At 41.7% G+C, this 24,951-nt stretch overlaps 1 protein-coding gene across 2 annotated transcripts in view; it reads right to left on the bottom strand.

Moving 5' to 3' along the window:
* Positions 1–5,974: 5,974 nt before the first annotated feature.
* LOC129767200 (uncharacterized) overlaps positions 5,975–24,951 on the bottom strand; it is a 71,399-nt gene continuing 52,422 nt past the window's right edge. For both annotated transcript variants that reach the window (XM_055767841.1, XM_055767840.1), the window contains 5 exons: positions 8,974–10,741; positions 8,756–8,918; positions 8,323–8,698; positions 6,428–6,978; positions 5,975–6,369 (listed from right to left, as the gene is read on the bottom strand). In XM_055767841.1, coding sequence (XP_055623816.1) covers positions 6,322–6,369; positions 6,428–6,978; positions 8,323–8,698; positions 8,756–8,918; positions 8,974–10,703 — 2,868 coding nt within the window. In that variant the 5' untranslated portion in view covers positions 10,704–10,741 and the 3' untranslated portion in view covers positions 5,975–6,321. The remainder of the gene's footprint in view (positions 6,370–6,427; positions 6,979–8,322; positions 8,699–8,755; positions 8,919–8,973; positions 10,742–24,951) is intronic.

Here is a 24,951-nt window from a genome sequence, read left to right as displayed (position 1 = left end):
AAAACGAATGCCATTGACCTTTGCAGTCTTTTCCACTTACTGAACCAGGTAACATCGATGAACATGTTTTGATCGATATTGTGATGGTGACAGTGACGTAACTCTTCTTCGGACGTTGCAAGTTTCCTTTGTGCAGGCCATTTGTCTGTAGATTCATATAGAAAATCAGGCCCTTGATTCCAGACACTGTTAGAATAAAGCTTCGGCCCATCGTTTCATTTAGTGGCCTGATCGGCTGGATTTAGTTTCGATGGAATCCATCGCCAATTTTGCTGGTCCGTTACTGTTAATATTTCTCCAATTCTAACGGCGTATCGTTGTATCGGCGATGCTCAGAGTTGATCCATGCAATGACAGTAGTCGAGTCATTCCAGAAGTACCGCTGATTATTTTTGTTAGCATAATAATTCACCACCGATTGCAGGTATCGAACACCTAATAGAGCTGCATTCAATTCCATCCTTGGGATCGATAGAGACCTAAGAGGAGCCACTTCTGATTTTGCTCCCACTAATGACACTTGGACGTTATCTTCTGTTGTAAGTCGAAAATAGACGACGCATGAATACGCCGACTCGCTAGCGTCTTCGAAAATGTGGACCTGTATACGGCTGACATCATGTGGAAACGATGTGTTGAAATGACATCTGGGAATGCGCAGACTACTCAGCTGCGGGAAGAGTTGTGACCATTGTTGCCAGCGAGAAAATAGTTCGGCGTTTATCTGGTCATCCCAATCACATCCCGTGGCCCAAATGTCTTGCATCAATATTCTGCCATGTATAAGGAAAAATGGAACAAGTCTCAAAGGATCATCACTATTTTCAGTACTTCACGTTTAGTGGGGACGTAGTGGCCTTCCAGCACTGGTAGCAAATCACCTCGCAAACCGATCGTAAATGTGAGAGCATCTTCTCTTGCGATCCAGCGCATACCAAGTACTGATTCTGTATTTGAGCCACGTTCGAGAAAAAGGTTCTTAGACCCTTCGGATGTATTCTCACCTATACAGCCTAATACTTCTGCTGAGTTTGTGAGAAAATTTCTGATTTCAAATCCCCCAGCGGCATGAATCGTTCTGACATCGTTCAGCACTTGAACCGCCTCTTGAATAGTCACGAAGCTATCTAAATAGTCATCCACATAGTGGTTATTTTGAATCGCGGAGACAGCACGTGGAAGATGATCAGTGAAATCTGCTGCGTTAACATTTTTCACATACTGTGCTGATGCGGGTGAGCACGTTGCGCCGAAGGTGGCAACATCCATCACATACAGGGTTTTCCAACTTTAAATTCCGGAAGTAAATTGAAATAAAACACACTTAGAATTCGAATTTTCGATGAAACTTTTTATGAAAATTTGGGCAATCCTGTTTCTACAAAAGCCCCGTTTCGAAACCCACCTCCGTGCGTCGAGTGGTTTCTATCAGGATGTTTCCTATAAGCTTATCTTCCTCAATTTCAATTTGTGTACCGTGAAATGTTGTCCCCAGGCTTTCCAGCGCGAAATAATCTCGCAATTGTTCGTTCAGCAAATGATCGGGATCAGTGATATCAGCGACGTGGAAATTGGTTGTAACTTCTAGAATTTGATTCATAGGAACGCTCCCGTAGATTCCCCAGCCCAAACAACATTTCGCTGCAATCGGTTCTCCCGAATGCCCTTGTCGAACTATCAGCGGAACGCCTAGCCGAAGATTTTCTAATCCGATTAAACGTTTCGGTTGGATTGAGTCATAGTCTTCAAGTGGTAAACCACGCAGATGGGGAAATCTTTCCGCAAGTTGGTGATATTTTAGAGATTGCGATGGTAGGACTAGAGTGCTAACGGTACGGGCATTAACGAGTTTATGTTTCAATGAACTATTTTTTCCCGCAATTTCAAGATGAACTCTCTGGGATCTCATTTCTTTTCGAGTAACATTCCCCGTTCATCTGAGAGTTAAGCATACTCCACTCCCTCCAAACCTAGACATTGAACGATGGTGTCCTCTAGCAGAGTTAACGACGACCCCTCGTCGATAAAGGCAAATATCGTTACGGCTCGATCGTTGTTGTACAACACGACGGAAATTATGCGAAAGATTGAAAGACAACTTTCGAAAGTGAAATTGATCGAAACATTTATAGAATGAGTTGTAGACGAGGGATAATGGAGCAACGAATGATGTTTATTGCGACAATCTTGTACATCACATCCTTTCCAAGATTTGCACGGCTATCTGCCATGATTGTTCAAACAAGTTCTACACAGACCTTTCTGTTGAACAATCTTCCATTTATCATCTACATTCCAGGATTTAAATTCGGAACACTCAGCCACACGGTGACCATCGCGATTACAAACTGCGCTTATTTTCCTCGGTTTGGCATTGAATTCAATGTTTGGAATTGTAAAGGTCTCAGAGACTGTGGAGTGAGATTGAATATATGCTTTATCCCTCGGTCTATTGCGCTCGTTCCTGTTCACGTTCGGTGATTCAAATGTTACTTCGCTGGCTGCCGTGACTAATTTCGTCATGAAACTTCTGAAAGTTCGCAGCGTAGGGATAGGCTGCTGGCTCTTATGCAGTGCCCAATCCAACTTTAGAGAACCTGGTAGTTTCTCTACCAGTTCTTGCATCCGCATTGGGTTTGAAAGGTGTGATTCTTGGTGCGCGGCTTGAAGGTGATCCACTAAGTTTTGGACCGCTAGTCCAAAATCTATCACCGTTTCTAGCCGATCGTGTCTAGGGGCTGGTACGCTCTGAATCTTTTTCATCAGCGAACGATTCAATAGTTCAGGTCGCCCGTATAAAATTCGTAACGTTTCTAAGATGGATGGAACACTTGATGGGAGCAGCAATCGGCTGCGCACTGCCTCTAGCATGACCTTCCAGGCATCTTTGTACACGGATGATATTTTCCGCGTCTGAATACCCGCACAATGCGGTAGACTGCTCAAAGTTGCTGATGAAAATCGGCCAGTCCTCTGGATTGCCGTTGAAGATCGGTAACTCCTTTCTCACTTGGCGTGCTGCAATATGGTGTGGGCCTAGCGCTTCATCACATCGAGCCTCAAAAAGTCGTGATGACCTGGAATTGATGTGCTGTTTTTTTTTCTAACCAGAGGACGATTCGATCGATGACCGCAACTGGTGATCGATGTGGTCGGGCATGGAGAACTCTTGACTCGATTGGGTAGAGGTAATGCTGCTACGTCGTTTGTCATTTTCGGGATGGTTTTCGCCATATGAACCCCGTCCTTCATAACCTTCATTGGAGCACTGATCCACTAACCAATCCGATACTTTCTTTCTAGAGTCAACAGATTCAGTCTTGCTGCCCTTACTACTCGCTGTGATTTCTCGTAGTAGTAGCCGCTTTGGTTCCAGCGATTGTTGTCGAATAACTTGTTGTTTTTCTGAAACGTTTTCTACTCCTCCAACGTAAGCTCTCGTAGACGTTTTTCTTCCTCCATTATCCTCTTCCTTTCTTCAATTTGACGTTGTTGCTCTGCCAACTGTCGTTGTTTGATTTCCTTTTCTTATATGTTCGCTTGCTCTTTCAGTGAAAGCTCTTCTTCCATAATCTTCATTTCTGCCTCTAATAATGCAATACGCGTGCTAGATGTCACACTTGCGGGAGGTGCCAATGATACTTTATTTCGTTTGGATGTCATACTTCTCCCTGCGGAAGCCTTGGATGCTTTATCAACTCGCTTCATAGACATGCACTCTTTACAGACAAAGGAACAATTCTTAACTGCCTCGTTCACACCTGCACAACCAAAATGCTCCCACATATTGCATTGATCGCAGGCAACCATATGTCTTTCGGCTGAGTCAAGACGATTGCATCGTCTGCAGTGGGAGACTCGAGTGGAGTGTCGAGGAGTCCTTCCATTTCTAACCCAATTATAAATTTCTTAAAGATTGTGATCGTAGGGTTTGCTAAACCTTAAGAGCGAGACTCGATTTTTATGTTCAGTCTGCTTTAAGCTGAAATTTAATTTAATTAATATTGATTCAGTACATAATTCATCGTGTCTTACAAATTTAGTGAATCCTTAATGGAGGATCTTTCCTGCTGTTCAGTTACTTCGATGAACTCTGAAGTTCTATTACCCTTTTTCCTTTCTAATTCCTATATAATAAAGGGTGTGTCACATCAAATTGCATCATGGAAAAAACGCTGTAGAAATTCGCCCAGTAGACCGATCCTTTTGAAAATTTTAGACAGTAAAATAAAAAGTATTAAACAACTTTTGGCATTTTCTTTTTATTCATACTTCGAGCCCAAGCCCGTATGCTCGCACCTTCCTCTTTACCCAGTCCATAAGGTTCTGTACAACGTCAGGTTGTAGTTTTTTTGAACAAAAATCCATTTTCTCTTGAAGTCCGCCTCCGATTTGATAACTTTTGGGTTCTTCCGGAGGGTCTGCTTCATAATCGCCCAATATTTCTCTATTGGGCGAAGCTCCGGCGCGTTGGGCGGGTTCATTTCCTTTGGCACGAAGGTGACCCCGTTGGCTTCGAACCACTCCAACACGTCCTTTGAATAGTGGCACGAAGCGAGATCCGGCCAGAAGATGGTCGGGCCTTCGTGCTGCTTCAATAGTGGTAGTAAGCGCTTCTGTAGGCACTCCTTAAGGTAAACCTGCCCGTTTACCGTGCCGGTCATCACGAAGGGGGCGCTCCGCTTTCCGCAAGAGCAGATCGCTTGCCACACCATGTACTTTTTGGCAAACTTGGATAGTTTCTGCTTGCGAATCTCCTCCGGAACGCTGAATTTGTCCTCTGCGGAGAAGAACAACAGGCCCGGCAGCTGACGAAAGTCCGCTTTGACGTAGGTTCCGTCGTCCATTACCAGGCAATGCGGCTTCGTCAGCATTTCGGTGTACGGCTTCCGGGCTCGCGTCTTCCCCACCATGTTTTGCCTTTCGTCGCGGTTAGGAGCCTTCTGAACCTTGTATGTACGCAGGCCCTCCCGCTGCTTGGTCCGCTGGACGAATGAACTTGACAAATTCAGCTTATTGGCGACATCCCGGACCGAACTTCTCGGATCACGTCTAAACTGCTTAACTACGCGCTTGTGATCTTTTTCACTGACGGAGCATCCATTTTTGCCGTTCTTCACCTTCCGGTCGATGGTTAGGTTCTCGAAGTATCGTTTTAGTACTCTGCTGACCGTGGATTGGACGATTCCCAGCATCTTACCGATGTCCCGATGTGACAACTCCGGATTCTCGAAATGAGTGCACAGGATTAATTCACGACGCTCTTTTTCGTTCGACGACATTTTTCCAAATTTACGAAAAAATGACAGTGGAGAATGGCCAACGTGATCTATATACTCTTATCTGATTATAAGCGAAAGCTGAAGATATAATTCCTAAAAATTAAATTTCTACAGCGTTTTTTCCGTGATGCAATTTGATGTGACATACCCTTATTCCGTTCCGTTTTCACGTAAATTTCAATTAGTATTGTGTAGTCTAATTTTCGTATAACTCTTTATACACTATCCCTATTGTTTTTCTCTCTGTTTATCATTTCATTCCTCCTGTCAAGTTACACCGTTTTCGGTTACAACGATCTATTCGGCTACGGTGCTGCTGTAACGAGGGGTTACGTCCTAGCAATCGTGATACGTGATACCATCTAACCATCTAACGACTAATTTCCATCCTTCTGTCATTATCACTCGGTTGTAAACACTGGTGGAGTGAACAAACAATACCAAACAAAATGGCCACCAAATCATTATCAAAGAGTTTAACGATGTAATTCTTCAAACATATCCAAAATCAGCATGCAACAGGTAACCTAACGGAATCCTACGTCAACTATGCGGACACAATCCTTCTATGACTTTTTTTCTGAACTATGAAATTGCGCTTTTTGCTAGTAACCAGATGTCTCATAAGGGCAAGTTCTTTTAGGCTACAAGAAACTGGATTAATTTGTTTGGCTACCTATTTATTTATTTACAAATCAAGTGCACTGCTAAAACTGTTATTGCAGATACTTATTCATTAGTTACACTTTAGATACTCCATTACAACCATGTGTTTCTTCAAGTGCGATTTTTTAGTAATGCGCGACTCGTAAATAGTTCCCCAGTCCGTGTATGTTGCCGTATCTCTGATTGTGGCCTAACCTTATTTTCAGCACACGGAGCTACAATACCGAAAACACGGGCTTGAAAGTCTTGCAAATTCATGTGCCATTTATGCTTCTAATCTTTCGTTGTGACTTTCTCTGATGCGTTGTTCGTTGTTTGGTGGATGACCTGCAATACCAGTACCGAATCTCGCTGGTACTAGATTTATTGATACCTATCGATTTATGTCGTGTAGAAAGATACGTCCATTTGCAATCGTTACCTGTAACAGAGGAGCAGTTGCTGTAGATAAGTAAGAATGAATGCAGGAGAACATTTACCACTCGTTTGTTGAGGGTTCCAACTAATCTATGACTGTCGAGGTCAATATTAACGTAGTCAAACAAGCTATCATTACGTCCACTTGTTAGACTTATTATCTTTATCTTATTCTCGATTTCGACGCAGAGTATATCTTTTTCGAGAAAAAATATACTTTTATTGAGTACATCCCAGTGTTTCTGATAAAACATTTGGTTATGATGGAAACGCATTTTTTCTGTTCCCACAACGTTATGTCGATCGTTTTGGTTATTACTACTGCCGTTAGAACTCAATTCTGTATGAAGAGCGGCGTGGAGTACATTACTATTGCAATACAATTCACGCTCTTTCTCAACAATGTTCTGAATAGCACATGATTTGTTGCTCAATGCAGTATTAACTTTTGATTTAACATAACTGCCGTTCGTAGTATGTGTTTTTGTCGAATTCTCACGTGTACTTATGGTTTTAATTCCAGGTATTTTGACCACTTTTAGAGTATTATCGAGCGATAAACTAAAAATCAATTCTGTTTTGTCCGGGTGCTGCTTGGAACGTGCCATTATACCTACAAAACAGTGAAATCAAGATACACTGTGCTTCATAACTATAGAATCACTATTTTTTTCCGAGTTTCCAGAGATATGTAAGAAGTCGGTTGAATTGAAGTATATAGTGTAGGATATAATAACTATCTTCATTTAAAAGACTGGCCATTTGAACTTTATTGTTGTTTTCAGGCGCGAAATATAAAAAAAAACAAAAATTGTAGTGTTTCATAACTATATGAGATGGAAAAACTCCCACTCCTTCACAAAATAAACGTCATGAATTCACATGAATTACAATAAGTTTCTAATTTGGAGGTAATAATTAGTTCTCAAGCTGTTGAAATAACCCATTCGAGGTGGTTTTGATCAAACTGCGCCATGTTGTAGTGTGTATCTCGTTCTACGTAGAGGATACACAGTATGTTCAATAAATAAGGGGACTTTTTATTCAAATCATGGAACACGTAACCACGTAGCCATCTGTTGAAAGTTGATAAAATTACAAAGGTAATGGAATCGCAGCCAACTTTATGTAAATCGGTTGACAGGTTAAAAAGTTATACCCTTTTTAATGACAATATGTTTTGTGCTTGTGTCGTAAAAATACAATGGAACAAAGAGCAAACATTACATTTTGTTTGAGACCTTTACCTTTTTAATTTTATCAACGTTCAACAGATGGCGTTACGTGTTCCATGATTTAAATAAAAAGTCCCCTTATTTATTGAACATACTGTGTACTGCTCGTTTACGAATAGGTACGAATAGTAGATGCAGCTTACAAGCAGTATGAGTGATTTGAAGTGCTTAAACGAGAATGAGATACACATTACAACATGGCGCAGCTTGGTCAAAACCACCTCGAATGGGTTATTTGAACTGATTGATGACCTACGAATTAGAAATTTATTGTAATTCATGTGAAATTGACATGAATTTTGTAAATGAGTGAGAGTTTTTCCATCAGATTCTATAGTTTTTTTTCTCTATTATAGTGACTTTCAATACATTTCGGCTGGTTCGTCACTTTTACTTCCATTTTTGGAAGAATGTCGGGAGTGAGAATCGAACTCGTGATCTCTGCGTGAGAGGTATGGATGTTACAACTACGCCAGATCCCCTCCACAGATTCTATAGTTATGAAACACTGGAATTTTAGTTTTTTGAATATTTCACGCCTGAACACAACAATAAAGTTCAAATGGCCAGTCTTCTTAATAAAGATAGTTATTATATCCTACACTATATACTCCAATTCAACCGACTTCTTACATATCTTAGGAAACTCAGAAAAAAATTAGTGGTTCTATAGTTGTGAAACGCAGTGTATTATATGTAATGTGTCATTAGAAAATACTTACCTTGATTTTTTAATATTAACGAACATTTTTGTTCCAAGCAATTGACTATCGTTATGTGATTGCCCGACAAAATGATTGCTTTACCTTGATGAACAAACATTTCGCTATGAGAATATTCCGATTGTAAAGGGTTTGATAATATTCTATTTCTCATAGCATAATCGTGAGGTTCATTACAGATTCTGGATGTTGCTGATGTAGTGATCGATCGCTGTAGGAATGGAACCAATTCTAGAACAGTTTTCTGAATGAGTTTGAACCTTGTATTATGAAACAAGACACTAAAATTCTGACTGTGTCCGGTGTCATAATCTATTTGACTACACTTCGTTAACATCCACGTGACTAATACACTGTTTTCGTAAAGTGTCAGAATCTAGAGTTTGAACAATAGGTTGAGATAACATATAGTTGTTGAATGTCGAATGCTCACCTGATCATTTTGATTGTCCCTTGAACTAATGACATTCTTGACTACTCTTATTGCAGTAATTCCACCATATTCAGATACTTGTGAAGAACCAGCTTTCATTGGACACAGTAATTGGCAGGGTGTGCCAAAATCTGGTTGTTGGAAATCCCAAATAAACAATGTCCTAAAAATTACAATATTTGAAAACTGCTTATTGTTATTATTTATTTCTAACATACCCATTGACTGAACCGGCAACGGTCGCTGAACCTACTTGCTCTGCACATGTAATATTTTCCCAGCATGATAGCACCGCTTCGGGTACATCACAGCTTCTTGTGTCCCATACGCATATGGTAAATCGATGATAAGATTTCTCCATATTGCATTGATGTGACGTTATCAAGATGTGCCGAGAACCTGGATGAGTATGTACTGATATAACGGCAGCTTCGTTCAAAAGTTCATGCTCGCTCCAGCTCATCATTTTAGAATTGGCTGTTGAATTGAGATATTGAGAGGTGCGCTTTTGTTTTCGATTTATTGTGTTCTCAACAGTCGCAGACGATTTTTGCAAAAATGAAGTCAATTTTTCCAACTTTACAACAAATTTATTCTTTCGGTTTTCAATGTGGGTTTTGATGGTTGTATTAGTTTCAAGTCTTTGAATAAAAGTAGAGAATATATCATCTTCAGTTGATGAACAAGGTTCCAGAGAGGAGGATTCATGACCAACACCATGTTTTTCGTTCAGATATTTATCACGATTTGAATTGCGATTAGAAAGAAAAGCGATGGTAGGTTCTGGAGGATTCTGTACCCAGCATGTTCTTTGATAAAGTGTATCTGTTTGAACTTCAGATGTAAACGTTGGTGTTCCTGTTTGACTGTGGTTATGTACACCTTTAATTTTTCCGAACATTTCGAAAACATATTCACACTGATATGGCTGTTCTTCATAAAGTTCAAAAACCATGGTGTTCAATGTAATTTTGTCAAGTATATCTGTATGACGTTTCTGAATGAATTTATTTCCGTAAGTGTACGATTGCGCTTCGAACATTCCACTGTTCATTCCGGAGTCAGGTTGATTATCATTTTCCTTCGTCACTGTTCGGAACATATTTTGCGATATAAGAGTTGGTCGAAGCTTCATGTCATAATTTCCTGAATCTAACTGCAGCTCTCTATTCTGCGGAATGATTGTGGTTTCCCTTTCTGAACTGGAGAATGCCTCTGAATCTGAAGATGAAGACTCGTTTGACGATGTTGAATCTGTTGTACTGGTGTCTTGAGATGATACAATTGATCTTGAAAGGGAAGATCGGTTTGATGATCCTGATTCGAAATCAGATTCGTAGGATTCAAACTCCGATTCATATTGATAAGCATTGTCATCATCTGGTGTGTTTTTAACACTTATAGGCGATTTTTGTATTTTAGTGTGTACATCGATTTCAAATGATACTGATGGTCGAAGTTCAGTATCTGTTGATATATCCGGTATTTTCGGAATATTGTCTAGTTTCGTAACCTCGTCACTCCTCAGAGTTCTTGTTTGAGTTCGATTGCGAGTTCCAGATATATTTGGCTTCTCAATTATGAGTTTAGGCACTTTCCTACTACTTGGTGGAGAAAACACTGTTACATTGGTTTTTACAGGTTGTATTGTACTTCGAATTCTATTAGTGGATGAAACAAGGAGGGGTTTCTTGTTTTTCATTACGTCTGATATAATTGGCTTGATCTGTTTGTTCGCCTTGCTCACACTGTTCGATTTGATTTTCTTCATATTATCTTGTACTGTAGATATGTTTGACATGCTACGTTGTTCTCCAGTTTTAAGCACTAGATTTGAATTTGGTTTCTTAGTTTTTTCTCCATGTGATTCCTGTTTATTTGGATCTGGTTGGTTATGGTTGGTAGATATACGCGGCTTGCGTATCTGTTGATTAGTTGCTTTCTTCATATTTGAGTAAATTTGGTTCTGTTTCCTATTTGTGATTACTGCAAAGAAATGAATGAATAATATTTTTGAAGTATAAGTACTTTACGACAGGATGCAGAATAGGGGTACCATTCTTCTTTTTTAATCAGACATAATTTTATCATTCAACTTATATTTTTATTGCTGTATTATAGTGACTTTCAGCCTTTGGCTGGTTCGTCACTTGAACCAACGGAATTATTCCGTTGAAAGAATGTTGGGAGTGAGAATTGAACTCTTGACCTTTAACGTGAGAGATATGGATGTTAACAACTAAAGGGTGTGTCACATCAAATTGCATCACGGAAAAAACGATGTAGAAATTTAATTTTTAGGAATTATATCTTCAGCTTTCGCTTATAATCAGATAAGAGTGTATAGATCACGTTGGCCATGCTTCACTGTGAATTTTTCGTAAATTTGGAAAAATGTCGTCGAACGAAAAAGAGCGTCGTGAATTAATCCTGTGCACTCATTTCGAGAATCCGAAGTTGTCACATCGGGACATCGGTAAGATGCTGGGAATCGTCCAATCCACGGTCAGCAGAGTACTAAAACGATACTTCGAGAACCTAACCATCGACCGGAAGGTGAAGAACGGCAAAAATGGATGCTCCGTCAGTGAAAAAGATCACAAGCGCGTAGTTAAGCAGTTTAGACGTGATCCGAGAAGTTCGGTCCGGGATGTCGCCAATAAGCTGAATTTGTCAAGTTCATTCGTCCAGCGGACTAAGCAGCGGGAGGGCCTGCGTACATACAAGGTTCAGAAGGCTCCTAACCGCGACGAAAGGCAAAACATGGTGGGGAAGACGCGAGCCCGGAAACTGTACACCAAAATGCTGACGAACCCGCATTGCCTGGTAATGGACGACGAAACCTACGTCAAAGCGGACTTTCGTCAGCTGCCGGGCCTGTTGTTCTTCTCCGCAGAGGACAAATTCAGCGTTCCGGAGGAGATTCGCAAGCAGAAACTATCCAAGTTTGCCAAAAAGTACATGGTGTGGCAAGCGATCTGCTCTTGCGGAAAGCGAAGCGCCCCTTCGTGATGACCGGCACGGTAAACGGGCAGGTGTACCTTAAGGAGTGCCTACAGAAGCGCTTACTACCACTATTGAAGCAGTACGAGGGCCCGACCATCTTCTGGCCGGATCTCGCTTCGTGCCACTATTCAAAGGACATGTTGGAGTGGTACGAAGCCAACGGGGTCACCTTCGTGCCAAAGGAAATGAACCCGCCCAACGCGCCGGAGCTTCGCCCAATAGAGAAATATTGGGCGATCATGAAGAAGACCCTTCGGAAGAACCCAAAAGTTGTCAAATCGGAGGCGGACTTCAAGAGAAAATGGATTTCTGTTCAAAAAAAACTACAACCTGACGTTGTACAGAACCTTATGGACGGGGTAAAGAGGAAGGTGCGAGCATACGGGCTTGGGCTCGAAGTATGAATAAAAAGAAAATGCCAAAAGTTGTTTAATAGTTTTTATTTTACTGTCTAAAATTTTCAAAAGGATCGGTCGACTGGGCGAATTTCTACAGCGTTTTTTCCGTGATGCAATTTGATGTGACACACCCTTTACGACAGATCGCCTCCATCATTCTAATTAGCTTAGCTTACCCAATTATTTGTGCTCCCTTGGCCGAGTGGTTAGCGTCATAACTAACATGTCGGGTGTTCGGGTTCGATTCCCGTTCTGGTCGGGGGAATTTTTCGTCAAAAGAAATTTCCTCCGACTTGCACTGTGATCACGCGTATTCTAGAGCTTGCCACTCAGAATGCATTCAAGGCGTGTTATTTGGCATAGAAATCTCAACTAAGTACTAATAAAAATGACGCAAGTAATACTACGTTGAGACGGCAAAGTTCCTCTAGGAAGGTTAGTGCCATTGAAGAAGAAGAACCCAATTATTTAAAAAAAATAATCATAAACTCAACTTATTTTCTTTGCTATTGATTTGCTATTGAAACCAACATAAGCTACATACAACACCTGGTGATATGGTTAATACCGTCCGCCACGTGCAATGTTCCAGACAAGAATACTATCAACGAGGCAACGAAGGAGTAAATTCTATCTTTTATAAAATATATATCCGTAATCATAGGCATAATTAAATAATATTAATTTATAAGTATTTATAAGCTACTTAGATTTACATTTTAAAACCTTCTGAGAGGTGATAGCCTCCTTATCCTTTTAATTCAAAGTAAATAAATAACAACAAAAACCCGTTAGCTGCCGCTGGTATTAATTCAACGGGTTTCCGAAATTACAATAAAAACATTTTGATCCGTAATCCATTTAAACAGAGAGAGATTATAATTATGATATATTGCATTCCTACATGTTCTACAATGACATCGTGATAAGCGTTGTCAGGTTTACCATATCTAAAGAATAATATGTATTTATACAGATTTTTTAGACTTTTTGAAACCAAGAATCTGTAGATACAGATTACAGATTTTTTTGGTTTTCATACAGATTTACAGTTTTTTCAAAATAACGATAAGAATATTAGTTATGACTTGATCTTAACAATATTTTTACCCAACTCATCAATTCCATTCATATAGCATTCAGTCTGTCAATTTGAATGAGAGTAGTTTTGTGTGGTAATTTTGACTTGGAAGACGAAGAACGTTCCGGACCGCCAAAATAAGTTTGAAGATGAAGAATTGGAGGCTTTACTCGATCAAGATCCGTCACAAACGCAACAAGAACTTGCAGATACACTTGGAGTAGCTCAGCAAACCATATCCGATCATTTAAAAGCAGTGGGAATGATCCGAAAGATAGGACATTGGGTGCCGTATGAATTGAAGCCACGAGACGTCGTTTTTTCACGTCATAAAAAAAGGGATTTTTGCATCGAATCGTTACTAGCAATGAAAAGTGGGTCCATTACGACAATTCTGAACGTCGGGCAACGTATAGGGTATGGGGTAGCCATGCATCAACATCGCCGCGCGGAATATTCTTGGCCAGAAGGTTATGCTGTCTATTTGATGGGACCAGCTGGGTGTGGTGTACTGCTTAAACCGAATGAAACCATTACGGGGGACCTCTACCGACGACAATTGATGCGTTTGAGCCGTGCACTGAAGGAAAAACGGCCACAATACGAGCAAAGACACGATAACGTTATTTTGCAGCACGACAATGCTCGGCCGCATGTCGCAAAACCGTATACTTGGAAACGCTGAAATGGGAGGTCCTATTCTACCCGCCGTATTCTTCATACATTGCTCCGTCCGATTACTACCTTTTGACCAGCACTTCTCCAATTTTGATGGATTCAAAAATTGGATCGATTCGTGGTTAGCCGACAAATCGACCGATTATTTCCGCAAAGGGATCCGTGAGTTGCCAGAAAGATGGGAAAAAGTTGTGACTACCGCGGTTGTGTGTACCGCGGGACCTCGGGACTTGCACTCGGACGGTTACACGACAGGGTTAATGAAACGTGAACGGTACAATAAATAAAAACGAACTTTATTAACTACTAGACGGATACATTTGGTGATGGACGATAAACAATTGACTCAATCCACAACAATGCAAAAGGTAAACAACAACAAATGACAACCACATTAAAAACACATGTATGCGCATTAGAGTGCCAATGAAAAAGACCATTTCGAATTTTCAAAGCGAACTTGATTAAAAATGTTGATTCCCACGAAAATTTTTTTTTCGAGATAACAGTAAATCTCGACGTTTCATGCAATTCTAAGACATTTGGCACCAAAATCTTTTTTTTGAAAACCCCAATCCCCAAGGGGGGAGCTTGGGTGATTTTTCGATTTGCAAAAAACTAAAATTTTGAGATCTGCGACAATAGTAAATGAAGTCCATATGAGCCAATATTTTGCAGAGGGTATTTTAACGTGCAAACCAACATTTTCTAGGGAGTCCCGGATGAAAAATCGATATGTCGATTATCATTGGCATCCAAAACCATACGTTTTGCCTCGTATTCCGAGAAAACCCAGTTTCGAGATGACAGTAGATCTCGACGTTTCATGCAATTTGAAGACATTTGGAATCAAAAAGAAAACAGTTTAACATTCTTTAGAATTTTACATTCAACTCCTTCTAGACGATGGCGCAAAACGAGAATGATTCGCAGGTGCAACGCAATTGTGCTTTATGTGTCGAACCCGATGATTACGACGACATGGTGGCATGTGATTCTTGCCAGTTTTGGCACCATTACTCCTGTGCGAAAGTCAGTCCCAATGTCAAGGATCGAAAATGGAACTGTCCCACCTGCCAACCCTCATGCAAGGATGGTAGTAAAGATGTCCCGAAGGACGACGGTAACAAAACCAACCCAAAACGCACCGTATTCGACGTGTGCCCTTCTAAATTGGACGCGAAGGCGAAGGCCGAAGATTCCTGCAAAGCAGCAATGCGCTGGACGATAGTGTTATATCCAGTACACGAGCTCGTTTGGAACTCAAGCTGAAAGCGTTGGAGGAACATCAACGGATTAAAGAAGAGTATTTAGCGGAAAAGATGAAGCTAAAGGATCTCCATCGAAAACTTGAGGAGGAGCTACGGGAGAAGGAGTTGACGATCGAAGTGAGATGAATCGCCCAAGCGAAAGTGACACTGGAGCAGAAGATGGCAGACGAGAGCGAATTCCGAAGACAACAAATGGCGATAAGGAAACATACAGCTCATTCGGCAGGCATCTCAGTAGGTTCCAGGCGAGTGACGGCATCAGTGTCACTGATTCAATATGGATAAGCAACTTCCAGCGCTCTGCAACAACTTGTGAATTCTCCGATCATGAAAATCTCATCCGTTTTCAGCGATGTCTGAAGGGACTGGCTCTTGAAGCAGTGCGAAGCCGATTGCTTTATCCCGCAGGTGTACCACACGTTATCAAAACTTTAGGAATGCGGTACGGACGTCCGGAAACACTTATTCGATCCATGACGGAACGAGTTCAGCAGTTACCATCCTTGAAAGCCAACGATCTGGAAAGCATCATTGAGTTCGGACTGGCTGTGGATAACTTAGTGCAACATCTCAAGAACGTGGAATATCAGACACATCTATTCAATTCTTCATTGTTACATGGTTTGGTGGGGAAATTACCTATTGATTATCGTCTCAAATGGTTCGCAATCAAAAGTGAAAATCAAGATGTGGATCTCTGTATGTTTGGAAGGATTATGTCAGGTTTCGTTGAGCTTGCCTATAATGTAGCGGACGACTTCCCATGTATGAAACCAAAGGTCAAGCAGCGGTCATTTGTCCAGGATCATGCGGAACCGGTATCATCGTTAAATAAACTGATTAACAACATTATACCAGGTAGAAGAACACCAAAATAAACGTGCGCGGTTTGTAAAGAAGAATGACACAGAGTATCAGAATGCAGCGAGTTCAAATCGATGAATATCGACGAAAGGCTGAAAGCGGTATAGGAGTTTGGTCTATGCAGGTCCTGTTTGAATTACCATGGAAAATGGCGGTATGAACGATTGCCAGCTAAAGCATCACCCTTTCCTACATTCTTCGAGCGCGACCATGCAGGCAGCGATATCAACAAGTCATCTTAGCGATTTGAAGACGATGTGTGGATCGCTCTTCAGAATTATACCTGTTACGCTATACGGGGAGAATTGCAAAGTGAATTTTTTGCATTCGTTGATGAAGGGTCACATATAACATAGGAGGATTCGGTTGCAAATTAACTTGGTTTAGCAGTAACTATGGAACCACTTAACTTACAATGGACCGGTAATATCAAGCGTAGAGAACCGAAATCTAGACGAATCAGTGCTGGTATCTCCGGTGGATACTCGAAGCATTATATACTGGTACGCACGTACAGTCGGCGGACTGCTACTTCCTACGCAAACTATGGACTATAGCCAAATGTCCAGAATATATCCCCATCTGCGTGGCCTCCCCTTACAGAACTACTCGAACGTATCGCCAAAACTCTTGATCGGTTGGACAATTTGAAGCTCACCGTGCCGTTGAAAATCAGAGAAGGATCGAGGGAGGAGCCAATAGCCGCTGAAAGCCGAATCGGATGGAGCATCTATGGATGTGCGTCAGAGCTAAACTCTACTGTTGTATGTGGATTTCATGTTGGAGGTTGGACCGATCCAGAGCAGGAACTGAAACAACTAGTTCGGGATTACATCACACAGGATAACATCGGGGTAACACATCGTTCTATTCCGTTGGAATCCGAAGCAGATAAACGTGCGAGGATTCTATTAGAATCGACTACCCGAAGAGTCAAAGGAGGTTTTGAAACGAGTTTATTGTGGAAGTGGGAAAACTTCAGTTTTCCTAGCAGCTATGAGATGGCATGGATGTGTTCATTCGAGAGGTCTATATGATCGAGTTCGACGGCAGATTCGGAATTGTGAAGCCGAGTGATATGCACATAAAGCTTCGGAGCATGAATTATCATCTACTAAACCAGGTCAATACTGGTATCTTCTAGTAGGGATTGAAACCAAGTTGAGGTTGATTTGGGATGCAGCTGCTGCGGCTAACGGCGTCTCTCTTAACCACTTGCCGTACGATTTGATTTCTAGCAACAGGGCCCAAATACGAGCACAGTGAGTCGTTTCGATACTCTGCTGAGTGTGTGTATCTTACTTGCGATCGTAACAGTCCCGCATCATCACACGTATCTATTTCACATCGATAGACGACGAGTGAGGTTCGATGTTCTACGTTCTGGCACAGTCTAATCGCCACGAGTGTGGTTCGACGTTATACGTGAAGGGGTTAACTCAGCGTTGTTAAAGGGTCCTGATTTCCTAACATGTCTTCCGTTCGTCATTAGCAACTTTCGACTCTACCGCTTTGCTCTAACCGGAGACATTAAGGAAATGTTTCATCGCTTCTTCATACGAACTCAAGATCGGCAACTTCTAGGATTCCTGTTCAGGGATCATCCAGGACAAAATCCGGTGACCTACGTCATGGACATAGCAGTCTTCGGGGCATCGTGCTCACCAAGCTGCGCTCAATACATTAAAAATTTGAAAGCTAAAGAATGGCTCGAAACTGAATTCCCACGAGCAGTAGCAGCCATCATTCATCGCCATTACGTTGATGATTATCTGGACAGTTTCGGAACAGCGGAAGAAGCAGTAAAAATCGGCATTAAGGTGAAGAAAATTCACGCGTATGGAGGTTTTGAAATCCGGAATTTCTGGTCCAAAGTTCCGGACATTTCAGCACAAGTAGGAGAAAATTCAACGGCGAAAGAGAAAGATATCCGAGCGGAGAAAAATGAGAAAATCGAGTCCGTATTGGGTATGAATTGGATGGGACGACAAAATAAATGAGAAACTGAGGTCACAGTGGAAGAATTGGATTATTCTCGTTCCGAATCTGAATTACTTACGAATCCTGAGATGCTACTTTTCAGAAGCCGTTCCGGAAAATTCTTCTTCTTTATAAGTTCATGTATTCGTCGACGCGAGTAGATCGGCATATGCATGTGCCGTTTATTTCAGTAATGAGACTCTTCATGACCCGGATGCTCGCCTGGTAGCTGCAAAATCGAAGGTCCCTTGAAGATACTGACTGTTCCATGTCTCGAATACAAGCAGCTGTCCTAGGATCTCGTCTTCTCAACAGTGAGATATCCATGCATGCTCTTCCCGTGACAAAGCGTGTTTTGTTGTCCGATTCCAGCACCGTTCTCGCTTGGACTAGATCAGACCAGCGCCGATATAGTCAGTATGTGGGGTTCCGAATCGGGGAGATATTGGCGACAACAGATGTTAGTGAATGGAGGCAGATCGGATCGACATTGAACGTGTCGGATGATGCAACAAAATGGGGTTCAGGCCCAAATATCAACTCTGACAGTCGATGGTTTCGTGGGCCAGATTTTCTGAGGATACCGGAAGAATCCTGGACGGTACATGATGAAATGGATGCTTTCACAGAAGAGGAGATAATCACTTGTAATGTACATTATCCTGTACAGGAACCACTGGTGGAAACGAATAGGTTCAGAACGTGGAAGAAGCTCCGTAGAATCATGGCGTATGTACATAGATTCATCAATAATCTTAAACGTTCGCAGCAGAAACAAATGCTGGTTTACGGAGTTCTGACACAAGACGAACTGATGCGTGCAGAACAATCTCTGTGAAGACAAGCACAAGGGGAGGTATTTTCAGCGAAAATAGCCATTCTGGAGAAGACGATGGGAGAACCGGAAGCTCGATATGGAATTCTACCGAAATCCAGTGCCATCTACAGGTTGTGGCCATTCATGGATAAGAACGGAGTGATACGCAAACGCAATCGGTTGGCAAATGCGGAATGGATACCGTATGGAACCAAGTACCCGGTTATTCTACCCAGCAAACATCCGACCACCTTTCTCCTTATCGACTCATTTCATCGTCGCTTCCGTCACTGTAACCGTGAAACAGTTGTCAACGAGATGAGGCAACTCTACGATATTCCGAAGCTAAGATCAATTGTTGCAGAAGCTTCGAAACGTTGTGTTTGGTGTAACGTTGCTCGTGCCTAATCTCGTCCATCACCCATGGCACCACTCCCGAAAGTACGGTTGACTCCGTTTGTGTGGCCATTCACCTATGTCGGTATAGACTATTTTGGTCCATTGCTCGTGAAGGTAGGACGTAGCAACGTCAAGCTGTGGATAGCATTGTTCACCTGCATGACCATACGCGCTGTGCATTAAGAAATTGCCCACAGCTTGTCGAAGGTTATGGCTGGTTATTGTTATGGTAAATGGTTATGGTGTTTTGGTGTTATGGCTGTGAGAAGATTCGTATCACGAAGAGGTGCACCGGCTGAGATTTTCAGCGATAATGGGACGAACTTCCACGGGGCGAACAACCAACTAAAGCGGGAGATAGATGAACGGAATAACCATCTGGCTGCAACCTTCACCAACACTACTACTCGGAACGAATGGTTCGCAAAGACGGCAATCGGAACCATTTTGGAAATGCAGAGACGACCAGATGATGAGGTTTTCATGACGGTTATGATTGAAGCGGAGGCGATGATAAATACGAGACCATTGACGTACATACCATTAGAATCGGCGGATCATGAAGCCTTGACCCAAACCATTTTCTCATGGTGACCTCAAGCGGTGTAAAGCAGCCCCCAACAATGCCCATGGATTATCGCACAACGTTGAATAGCGGATAGAAGTTAACTCAGTACCTGTCGGATACAATATGGAAGCGTTGGATCAAAGAATATCTGCCAGTGATTTCGAGATGGTCGAAGTGGTTTGAAGACGTGAGGGAGATAACAGAAGGGGATCTGGTGCTGATCGTGGACAGTACCGTGCGGAATCAGTGGATCAGAGGAAAGGTGGTCAAGATCATTCAAGGAAAATATGGACGCGTTCGACAAGCCTGTGTACAGACTACAAGTGGAACCTTGCGAAGACCAGTGGTGAAGTTGGACTTACTCGACGTCGTAGATGGTGGTAAACCGGAAGTCGATCACAAGGCTTTACGGGTGGGGGAATGTGACGTCGAGTTCCACTCGTCGTCCAACGTGAGGTAGTTCCGGGATCACTTGAATGTTCGACATATTATGGATAACCCGATAATGTCGGTACGTCATTACCAGTATCGTAAAAACAACATAACATAGAATTTTGCTCTTCGTGCTGAAAAGCGGAATCACTGAAACTGCCTAATCAAAATTAAAATTTAAAACAATCAGAAAAGGAAAATAAGTGATGAAGAAATAATAGTTGGATTATTTTGTATTTATTTCCAACAGTAAGTGAGTTTGATTAGCCTAGACAGAAATTGTAAAACTAATTAAAACTTATTTCTAGAACACATACCTAACCTAATTTTGTAAATTGCGCTTCTAGTAATTACTAAAAAGAAGAAACTGTAAAATTGTAAGTAAAAAAAATACGTCTTAAAAGAGAAAATTTACAATAAAATTATTTTCAGCTAAAGCAGATCCAAATAAAAAAACCAAATCTTTGAGAACGGGTCTGCTAAGAAAACAGTTTAACAACCACAAATGGCACGAATGTGATTGAGCAAGCACCGTACACTCCGTTTGACTTTTTCCTATTTCCTCTGAAACTTAAATTACCTCAAAACAACGTTTTGAGACCCCTCCCCCCTCTCTAAGAAGGGGCTGCCATACAAATGAAACACAAATTTCTGCATTACTCAAGAATTATTCAGGCAAATCAAACCAAATTAGGCATATTGTGATTTTAGGGTGCAATAAATGTTTCTATGGTGCTTAGACTCTCCACCCCCCTCTCTAAGGGATGGCTGCCATACAAATGAAACACAAATTTCTGCATTACTTAAGAATTTTTCAAGCAAATGAAACAATTAGGCGTATTGAGGTTTTAGGGAGCAATAAATGTGTCTATGGTGGTTAGACTCTCCATCTCCCTCTCTAAGGGAAGGCTGCCATACAAATGAAACACAAATTTCTGCATTACTCAAGAATTATTCAAGCAAATGAAACCAAATTTGGCATATTGAGGTTTTAAGGTGCAATAAATGTTTCTATGGTGGTTAGACTCTCCACTCCCCTCTCTAAGGGGGGCTGCCATACAAATGAAACACAAATTTCTGCATTACTCAAGAATAATTCAGACAAATCAAACCAAAATAGGCATATTGAGGTTTTACAGTGCAATAAATGTTTCTAGGGTGGTTAGACTCTCCACCCCCCTCTCTAAGGGGGCAGGTTTTAGGATGCAATAAATGTTTCTATAGTGGTTAGACTCTCCACTTCCCTCTCTAAGGGGGGCTGCCATACAAATGAAACCGAAATTTTTGCATTACTCAAGAATTAATCAAGCAAATGAAACCAAATTTGGCATGTGGAGGTTTTAGGATGCAATAAATATTTCTATGGTGGTTAGACACTCCTCCCGCTCTCTAAGGGGGGTTGTCATACAAACGAAACACAAACTTCTGCATAACTCGAGAACTAATCAAGCACAATTTGGGATGTGAGGGTTTTTGGGTATGAGAAATGTTTCTATGATGATATGACACCCCTCGCTCCTCTGAAATGGAGAGGGGGTCCCACAGAAATATTACACATATTTCAACCAAAAATATTCCAACCAAACATGACAATTAAAAATTTTCGGAAAACTCTGAAGAAAAAAGGGAAAATTCGGTAGATTGAATTCCCATATGTTCTACAATTATATAGTGACAAGTGCTGTTAGTCCATTTGATGTTTGCGCTAGCGAAATTTATCTTTGTTCGAAACTGGAAATGGGTTTTAATGTGATGAAACGCACTCTTATTTCTTCTTCTATCTATACAAAAAAAAGGATCGCCGGGTGTGTTGATAAGAGCAGAACTCAAGTAAGGAATTGTCTGATCTAGAGCTGTCTTTATTCTATTATATTTTCTGTATAAAACATTTATTCCATGTAACGGAGAAACATGTTATTTGCAAGTGGTTGAAAAATCTTGAACGAGAATTGTGTCGGAAAATAATCTGATATAATGATATAATGATGAGTTTTGTTGGAAATATTAGGAATTTTATAGTAAAAGGTAAATTCAACGTGGTCGAATAGAAAATCAATCAATGAACAGTTCTGCGATTGGACCCATGAACTTGCTCATAGTGAGAAAACGTGAATATTTGAAGGTATTGATAACAGAAAAACAATTTTTAGGCGGGACGAAGTTTGCCGGGTCAGCTAGTTCCTGAATACAGCTATGGAAAGAGATTCGATGACTAGATTGTTCGTTGAAAAACGTGCATTGCTTTACAAAAGGCCTACTTTGAAGCAGAGCTGCAATTTGTCATTGTCACTGCATATATTTGGGCTACTATGACGACCATTGCAACATTACCACCAAACGACGTGCAACAAAATATAAACCGGCAGAACAAATTCCTCACTCTTCGATACTAAATAGTTTGTCAGAGTGTGTTGACCACCAAAGCATGTTGCCAGTCAGTTTACGTTGGGCTACCTGAATACCATTCTTATACAAAATGCTAAAACTTCGAGTACTGAAACTAACGGGCTTTCTAATACGTGAATTTTGATCTCGGGCAGAAATTTGAACGAAGGGATAAATTTCTTCATTATTTCAGCATGTAGATATTTTTCAAGCATTGGTCAATTGTATATTCCGTTGCCTAAATGATTTGCTATTGCTCACACGTTATCACGTGTTCGACATAGTATTTACTTCAGTAAATACCGGAAACAACAACCGGAACGATAATCGAACCGGTTGCTCGATGAAGATAAAATGCAGTCTCCGACAATCATCAATTCGATACTGACAATTTTACCGCCTACTTGGTCGGTCAAAACGTATTGACGAAGCTCAGTAACAGGCATGGTGTTGCATCGTTCTCCGTCAGTCACCATTCGACCAACATTTTTGTCAGTAGGGTGTGACTAACGTGGCTCGTCAGTTGTCAGTGACTTGATGAAAAAATGCAGCTCTGCTTTGAAGGTGATAATATGGTCGGCGTTAAGGGGGGACTGGTCTGGAAAGTAGAAAAAATCGATTTTTTTATTGCATTTATGAGAAGTGTATTTTCTCAGAAATGTTTCTGGAATTCGTTGGAAAGTTACAGCAGCCTGCATACAGCAGGAATGACGTATCGAAATGGTTTTGAATGCTCAACAAAAATCCATCATAGCACCAACTTAAAAATTCATTTTCTCGAAATCATAAAAATGTCACATGGTCCGATCTGACTTAACACCGACCATATTAGAGTTTGGCCCTTTAAACCTTTACAACTGAGCCTGTAAAAACAAACGAATTCAAAAAAGCATTCACACACACACACACACACACACACACAATGCCGTGGAGTTGCCGGCCTAGAATAGCACTTCGGGTCTTGGTCCCTGTCCCTGTCGTATGAGGCGACTAATCGGGTGACAACGCGAGTAAGGGCGCGGTAAAGCCTATTGGAGATTGCACGGGGGAAATACCGTGTACAGGAGCCACGAAAGGAGTGCCAAGCACATCAGGATTGACGCCAGTAAGATCCTGATTACGACATAGAAAACGGACACGATACGGAAACGATTTCAACACGACGCTAAAGGCTGACAGTCGTACTATCCTGTTCCCTGAGTAAGGAAGGGTTACACCGTCCTGAAATGGCGTTTGGGCTAATAGTGCGGTTGCCCCCGTCCCGGTAATAACTTGGCAAGTCTTCGGGTACGTTCGATGCTCGTCTAGGCCCAGGCACTAGGTACTAGGCGTCAGATGTCACATTCCTGACTTGCGCTGATCTGGCTCTGAACACGGTCCCCATGAAGGACCGTGTCAACCCCTGCATGGCCTCACTGCTTGCATAGATAACCATGGGATCACTGGTAGCGACTATGTACAACGAGCGGAGATAGCGGCCCGAAGTTGGGACCCAGAAAAATATGAATAGTTGCAATAACACACCAACAAACGATGGAGAGGAGAATGTGTTCGCGAGAAGCGGACGAATGCTGAGGTCACCTGTCACTCGAGTAGCCACAACGAGTACAAGCAACACGAAACCACAAGAAGTGTTTGCTGCCCAAGCATTCCAAGGAGATCTTGGCTCCGTACAGAGCCAGTTGTTTACGCTGACCTCAAGCGCATCCCAAGAAGGGCAACTTGGGAGGCTCAGCATCACGGACGTTAGGAAAAAGGTCAACGAACTTTACGAGTTCGTAAAGGACAAAAACAATGTCCACTTAAAAATAAAACATCTGGTGACGAGCATCAGATCGGTCGTCATGGTTGCTGAACGCGAGCATAAGGAGCTGCAGATGAGAGCAGAGGGTGCTGAAAAGGCTCTGCTCGAGGCGAATGAGAAACCCGTCGAGATACTTGAGACGCCGAAGGGTCCTCTGAACACACGATCGGACAAGAGAAGGAGGGACACCCCAGGAGAAGAAGAAGAGCTGAAAAAGGCCAAGAACGATCTGAAAGGAGGTGAAAGCAGTGAATGGCGTACTGTCGATAACCAGGCAGAAAAACGCAAAAAACAGAAGGAGAAGAAGAAAAAAGTTGAGCAGGAAAAGAAGAAACTCGGACCTCGAGTGGAGCGAATCAAGGGCGATGCTTTGATCGTTGAAGTGTCAGCAGGAGTATCGTATGCAGCTATCCTTCGGAAAGTGAGAGACGATCCGGAGTTGCAGACACTGGGCGAGAACGTCGTGAAAACTAGGCGCACGCAGAAAGGCGAGATGCTCTTCGAGCTTAAAAA

This window comes from Toxorhynchites rutilus, chromosome 2 (genome assembly GCF_029784135.1).
Source record: "Toxorhynchites rutilus septentrionalis strain SRP chromosome 2, ASM2978413v1, whole genome shotgun sequence".
In the NCBI taxonomy this organism is placed as follows: domain Eukaryota; kingdom Metazoa; phylum Arthropoda; class Insecta; order Diptera; family Culicidae; genus Toxorhynchites; species Toxorhynchites rutilus.
This window is presented reverse-complemented; position numbering and strand designations above follow the sequence as displayed.